The sequence below is a fragment of the Montipora foliosa genome, chromosome 5 (assembly GCF_036669935.1).
Source record: "Montipora foliosa isolate CH-2021 chromosome 5, ASM3666993v2, whole genome shotgun sequence".
Classification (NCBI taxonomy): domain Eukaryota; kingdom Metazoa; phylum Cnidaria; class Anthozoa; order Scleractinia; family Acroporidae; genus Montipora; species Montipora foliosa.
In genome coordinates this window covers 42,710,319-42,717,818 of record NC_090873.1, presented here as the reverse complement: position 1 = coordinate 42,717,818, position 7,500 = coordinate 42,710,319, and the positions used below count along the sequence as shown (strand labels likewise).

General features: G+C 39.1%; 1 protein-coding gene across 2 annotated transcripts in view; it reads left to right on the top strand.

Moving 5' to 3' along the window:
* Positions 1 to 7,500, top strand: part of LOC138004267 (adhesion G protein-coupled receptor L4-like) — a 40,065-nt gene that overhangs the window by 32,077 nt on the left and 488 nt on the right. For both annotated transcript variants that reach the window (XM_068850742.1, XM_068850743.1), the window contains exons 17-20: positions 1,129 to 1,211; positions 1,850 to 1,970; positions 3,947 to 3,988; positions 6,568 to 7,500. The exon at positions 6,568 to 7,500 is cut by the window's right edge and continues 488 nt beyond it. In XM_068850742.1, the coding sequence (XP_068706843.1) occupies positions 1,129 to 1,211; positions 1,850 to 1,970; positions 3,947 to 3,988; positions 6,568 to 6,753 (432 nt within the window). In that variant the 3' untranslated portion in view covers positions 6,754 to 7,500. The remainder of the gene's footprint in view (positions 1 to 1,128; positions 1,212 to 1,849; positions 1,971 to 3,946; positions 3,989 to 6,567) is intronic.

The following is a 7,500-nucleotide window of genomic DNA, read 5'->3' as shown; positions in this document are numbered from 1 at the left end:
CGATGATAATGTGATGGCAGAAGCCCATAACCTCACTTGGCATCAGTTTTCGATATTATATAAATTTAGACTACAGGTCCCGCCAATCAGATTGAGCCTAATGATCGCAACTTTCCTGATTGGTCCGTTACCAAGTAGCCAGGCGCACGAGGGATGCAAAATCGTGCGCCGAACGGAATGCTACTCCGTTTTGTTCCCGCGTAAATCTAGCAGTATTTCTAGAAACAGACCGTCAATATCGTAAACTGATTGGCCTCATTCCATCGCAATAGGACGTTTTCAACCAACCTCTAGAGACAAAAATAACAATAGAGAAATACACGACTTCTGGTGGACGAACAAAAGAAGCTAATGAGAGATCTTTTGTTATCGTCCACCAACATGGCGGCGATGACGTCACGTGAAAACCTCCTATTCGAAACTTCTGAGTTATAAGCTTTTGATGATCATGATATTAGAGCGGTTCAACGTTGCTGCTTGTCAAAGACGCACGGAAATTCTCCCTTGCCTTTTCTTTTGAGAAGTACTTGCTACAGTTTGCCAACAAGCGAGAAATGACCTAAAATCAAGCAGGTTTGTTGGCTTTTGGGAAAATGCAAATTTCATCATCTATCGTCTGCTGAAAGTGCGTTGCTAAATCTCCCTAAAAAGCCAGGGCAAACGGCTTCCGCATCCGTTAGATATGTCGAAACCGTTTGCCATCCCCTTTCAATCGCGTTGAAACATGTTCAATCGAAGTTGAATCGATGTTTAAATTGAACTTTGTTTCAACAGCCATTCAACATTTCTCTTTCAACGTTGTTCCGTATGCGCGTGCGCACTAATCGCTAATCGGTCTCTCAACGACGTATCCATGTCCGTATCCATGGCAACAACTGCAGGCTGAATACCAGGCCTCTGGTGAAGGTTTGTTCGTTCAATTAAATGTTGATGATGTGTTGAAAACGTTTACGGTCAGCATCGTTCAACAGCGTTCAACAAAATCAAACGCCGGGTTGTTGAAGTAAACCTGTTGAAGCCGTTTAGCCGCTCGGCGTTAATGGCGATCAGATGAAGACTACACCGTATTATCCCCACTTTGAAAAACATCAAAACTACCTCTTTTTTCTCTTTTTTTTTACTTTTCAGGTAAACGTGGCGATTTTGGCGCGCGTTATCAAGGAAATGACTTCAATTGAGCAAGTGAAGGACAACAATGCAGAACAACTGAGGTAAATCCAAAATATGAGATTCATCTGATCTCCAGGCTTTAAGTTAAATTTAAGTTAGAAACAAACATTCTAATAACGGAGATTTTAGGTATAAAAAATGGAGACTAGTAGGTTAGAATGACGACTCACTCATCATTTTCAATGTCTGTTATTACTACATAATAAAGTACAATGCCGCCAAATCCTGGAACACTCTTCCTCGTAAGTTACGCCATGATCAGTCTATCACTAGTTTTAAACTGAGAGTAAAGAAACATCTAAATCATCTTAGTTAATTTTTCACCTTCATGAACTCTTCGAATGATTTTTTGCTTTCATTTATATATTTTATTTATTCATATTATTTTGTACAGATCTCCATTTAAACCAGCTATGCTGAACTGGAATTTCTGTATAAATGAATGTATATATATAAATAAATAAAATAAATAAATAAAATGATTGTATGTGAAAAACGTGTTGCATACGATTAAAATCACATGCACATTACATTACTATTTTTAAGGTATGCAATATGTTTTTCGGGTTTCGCGAATTTGAAAATGACGGGCGAGTCATTGAAAACAAACATTAGCAGTGAATTCACTTTTTCTTTTGGGTTTTTAATTTTCTTATCTATTGTTCTTTCCATTTTATAGGCTTGGTATCCGAGCATGCGTAGTGTTGATACCTCTCCTTGGAGTCACATGGCTATTTGGCCTTCTTTCGTCAACGCACAAGGCTTTCGTTTACATTTTCACCATCTTAAATACTACTCAGGTAAATTTGGATGAATAGCTACTTCCGCAGCTATCGCTCTTTTATCTAGGTTCTTCATGGACAGTGTGTCTCTCTTGTGTGCGGGCTCTCAAATGTCATGCGCCTCAGATTTCAAGTTTTAAGATGTCTTTCATCCTTCTCACCTGCGCATTACACCATAAAACTTAAATAGAAGCACATGAAATCTGAGGCGCAGACCAGCGTGAAACATTGTCAATTCAGAACCTAGTATCCCAAGCGTTCTTGTAGTTCAATGGGTAGAGCATCCGACGGGTGTTACGACGGTCGTAGGTTCGAATCCTGCGTAGGATTCTGGTTTTTTCAGTTGTCTTTTCTCCCGTTGCCAAGCAATTAGGGAGTTTATTTCTGACGGTTGAGCGTGCGAATAAGACGGAAATTGATATTTCTACGGCACGGGAACAGAAGGGTCTGGGTACGATTGGTGCAAGGCATGATGGGTATCAGCTCGTCTATAAAGTGTTAGTTCATCACGTGGTGAGCCATTCTAGGCCTGCAAAAGTCCGTGTAACTTTTGTTTCTTTTAATGAATCGTTATTGTTTTGTAACTAGAGACCCTTTTAACCCCGGAGGGATCATGGCACCGCATTGGTTCGGGGAATACGTTTCCATTTTTTGTCCCTCGCGGGGGTTTTTCGGTTTTTCGTATCCGGTGGTGTCACAGGGAATCGCTTTCCTGTAGATAGTTAGTTGTTGTTATAGTTTTGCATGAAGGTGGTTCATGCCTGCTGCTGGTGCGAGGCCAAAAGAAACCAAAATAAACCTAATGGATTGCATTTGTCTGTGTAGTGAAGTTGAAATCAGTAACATTAATGGTTAAAATAACCAAAATGATCGTGCTGCACGTGCGGCACGCATTTTGAACAATTTTCTCCCGTACTCGTCAAAACTACTACGTGAAATGACCAAATTTAAGGTTTTGACTACAACGTGGACAAAATACAGTGAATCTTTCAGTCTCACTCTTTACTTCAAATCCGTCCATACTAATCCAATTATAGGACACTTTGCCCATATTGTATGATATAATCAAGGTGGAATATTTATGAAATACTTAGAATAGCTCAAACTCATATTTTGAAGTGACGTTTTCGTCGCCGTAGCCATCGTGGTTGACAGACGAGGTGACAGACGAAGAAATTAATTGTTTTAAAGAAAATACACATTTTTCAAATAATCACCTATGTAATAGTTACACTAAAACAATTATTCACCTCAGGCTAGGGGAATATCGGTAAATAAAGACTTAGACTTCGTTTCGGTCTTTGGTCACCGATATTCATTTGGAGCCTTGTGGTGAAGTTTTTTCCATTTCAGACCACGTGATGTTATTCTAGGGAACACTTTCTTTCAAATGTTGTCTATGCACGTCCATATGAATGCATAACTTATGCAAAAAACAAAAGGAATATTCCTTTAGGAACATCACGTGGTCTGAAATGGGACTCAAGAGGTCCATTTTTAACTAATTGGGAGGAACGTGAATCAAATCCAATCAAATGTTCATTGTTCGATTCCACGGGAAAAGCAGAGAACGGGGAAAAACCGCAAACTCTCAAAGCAGACTGAGTATACAATCAATAAACGCAGCCAATGTACCGACTCCGTATTTGGCATTCGAACACTAAAAGGATACGTGAAAGGGAAGAGGTCTCATCACTGCATTCACAGTGAAAACACTTATCGTCTCTTGCACGCGCCTTTTATGCTTAAAAATGAATGTCATTATAGATGCACTCCCAAATTGCTGTGTAGCATTTGCTACCTGTTTCTAGCAATAGGGTAAGTGTAAGGGTTAGAGCCCTTGTGGTAAGTAACCCGGGATTGTTGGATTATCAAAGCAAGCAAGCGCCCTAATCAATGCACCATTCTGCCTTCAATAAAGTGATTATTCTTTCGATTCAGTTCACATTTATTTATTTATTTATTTATTTATTTATTTATTATCGCGTTTGTAGGGTTTCTTCATTTTTCTCCTTCACTGTGTCAGAAACACTGAGGTAGGCATCTAGCATTAATTGCTTGATAAGCTTTATAACATTCATTTCCTGGGATCCATTTCCTCAAATGCCCAAGGATTTTGGGGGTCCTCAAGGGAATTTATGAAAGTGAGATCCTAAGCAGATACCTTTAGTTAGTTAAATTTTCTTGCCCGAAAATGGCTTCCTTTTGAAATTCAAATTAAGGATAGGTCACGTAACGTATATTGCCCCTGGTTTAAGTGCAGTGTTTTGTTTTGCTTTTTTTTTTTTTTTTTTTTTGCACGACATAAATTTTGTTTTGTTAATGGGAAGTGGGCGCACATTCGATGTTAATTCTGTTTCGGTGATTTTTGCTTTGTTTTATACTAGTACAGCCTGCGGCGCAAGCGTCTTGGGGAAAGTGATCATGACTTACCTCAATTTTGCCTGCAGTCTATCCAACCGCCATGTTGGATGGATGTTGGGAGGTCCAGCCCACCGATTTGGTGGCAATTTATTCCTCTCCCAAATCTTCCACCACTTCAGAAATTCAAGATGGTGGCCGTGAAACATTCCACAAAGTGTGACTTCTAAAAACGGTAAAGACTTGTTTCCATATCTCAAAGTGACCCTTGGACGTGAGGTGCCTGGGAATGAAATTAAATCACTGGAATTGGAATGCTAACAGTTAAGCCTAAATATTGCTTTAGGCCTAATTAGGCCTAAGGGTAGCATTTCTAAGGGGTTTGGGCTTTTTCAACAGTTACGTTATAACCTCAGTGTGCATTTTCAACATGATCTCCTCTCTAAATTAACAATTATCGTTAATTCCTAATTTGCATTGAATTTACTGTTATCGTTGATTTAGGACACTGTGTCCCAGGACTTGTGGTAGCAGAGAAAATAAGGAAATAAAAAATCATATCCGTGGATTGGATTTGAACCCGGGGCTTTTACTCTATAGGAACCGCTTCCTTCCGTTTCACCACTGAGGATCAAGACACCGTATCCTCTAAAACACATTTATTTAAGTCTCCCATAGAATCTCGCTGCTGAAAAATTATTAGGCCTAACCGCCTAAGCTAGATTAATAATTTAATCCTAAGCTTTGATTTTTAAATCTTTAGCCTTGTCGTGAAGTTTGGAAACCGACATTTTGCATTGTTTGATGTTGTTTGTTGCCGAGTGATAATATAACATTATAAAAATATATCGTTTAAAATACTGTCCCCGAGCAGCTGGCGGTGTGGTGGCCAAGTGGTTCGGTGAAGGGTTAATAGTGAACATTCTCAGGTTCGAGTCCTACGTCCATGCACTTGGGCCGTCTTTTAAAAAATATCTGACCATTTCCCATAATCCATATCAAGCTTTCAGCGTTCGAAATTAACGATAATAGTTAATTCAGAGCAAATTAAGAATTAACGATAATCGTTAATGGGTTGGCTTTTTACACTGACCGATTGCAGTGATTTAATTTCATTCCCAGGCAGCTCACGTCCAAGGGCACTTGAGATATGGAAACAAGTCTTTACCTCTAAATACAACTTATTGCAAAATGGCTGCCATTTTAGTATTCTTTTGTTTGTTGGCCCTTTTGGCTTTGTTCAAGGTTGAATTTTACGTTTGAAAGCGAGACTAAAAGGGCCAATTTGCAAGGAAAGAAAAGACTACTAAAATGACGGCCATTTTGGAATAAGGTGTATACCCCTGCATGTATACGTATTGCAGGCTAATTCTAATAGAGCCATTTCAATATAGGCTATATAATCTTGAGAGGAAGGACGCGCAGAGCAACTATTTGTGCCTCTTAAGTTATTGACTCGCGGATTTTGAAATCTTGCGCCTTTCATTCAGTGAAAATCCCAGTTTATAATTTCGAAAAATCCATATGGCTAACAAAGATAGTGGCAGTGGAAATATCTTTATCAACTCCATGTAAATGTTACTTTTCTGTCGGTTTTGCATGGATAATCACATGATTTCGAGTGCAATTTGGAACAAATAGGCGTCGGTAATTTTTTTTTCAAAGACGGACAAAATTCGGGCTTATGCAATAGGCCATTACCGAGTTCATGGCTTTCTCCCCTTTCAAAGCGAGGCTAAGTGCGAAGATTTTCTTGGGAAAATTAGTTTTCATTCATATCAATGTAGAGTAGAACTAATTACCGTCACAATGACTTGGCACTTTGCCTCGCTTTGAAGAGGAGGTAGACATGAACTCGGAAGTGGCATATTTGTAATCTTTGAAAGAAGTTACCAGTACTAGTGGTTATTTATTCTAAATTTGCAAGAGAAAAATAATGTGATCACGCACTAATAGTATTCACGAAAAATGTTAAGATGACAGTGTCATAATCAAGCAGAAGCAATGCACGCCTATCACGCAATCACGTGAAGATTGCGCCATCCAGGGGCTCGCACACGAATGGCTATCTGTAACTTTTTTTTTATCATTGACCAATCAGAATGCTTGGGTTGTGACCTCTTTTTGCACTGAATTACTTATTTTCTGCTTTGTGTTACGTCAAAACTTCTTACTCTTAATCAATCAGAACTGAGCAATTTTGTCATGTATATTATTAGCTTAGTAAGTTCAGTTCCTGTATTATTTTTTATAGATCAGAGAAAGGCTGAAACGCAGACTCCGTGTCCTTGCCCCATTAATATTCACAGACGGAAAAACAAGAACGTTTAAAAGAAGCTCCAAAGTTAATGAATCCAGGGACTTGTCATTAAGGAAAATCAAAATCGCGCCAAGAAGTACAACGAACAAGAGTCCTGAAAATTTGACGGAAATTTGCTAAACATTTTTCAATCTCAACTTGGGAATCATTATGTATAAATTTTTCTTATGTATTTTCACCAATGCTTCGATTTTATGCTACGGCTCACAAATCACGATTGTTTCACGATTGAGTCTAATTAGGTAGGAAGCGATACCTCGCTAGCGATAGTTCCTCGAGCCGTCGACAACTTACGGCAACGAGAACAAAAGCAACACTCCCTTAACTTGAAGTATAGGAATCAGGAGCCTTTGATGGGCTCCTGGCATTTAATTAATCCAGCACAGGCTTCTAATTATAATTAAGGAGCGATATTTCACTAGCGAAGTACATTGTATCACAGAGCCGACGAACAACTGTTTCAACGGCACGAAGTAGGAGGCCGGAGGGCCTGGGATGAAAAACGTGCATGATGGGTAATGTGACGTGTATAAAAGTTAAGTTTGTCACGTGCTTAGCTAGCCAATCTAGGCCTGCATCAACCACTTTTAGACTTCCGAAGTTTGAATTTATGTTTTAGTCTGTAAATAGATAGATAGCCCTGAATTCCGGGGGTTATTGGCATTCGGGGCCGGGGGATACGCTTTCATTTTTTTCCCACTGGGGTATTTTGGTTTTTTAGTGTCGCTAGTTTGCATTTGAAATTCTTTTTTTTTGCTATGGAGTGTGAAATGTATGTGTGCGTAATTTGTAACAGTTAAATGGTTCTTTGTTCGCCGAGGCCTTAAGTTAGCCAAAATAAACCTATCGGTCTATATTTACTGCTGT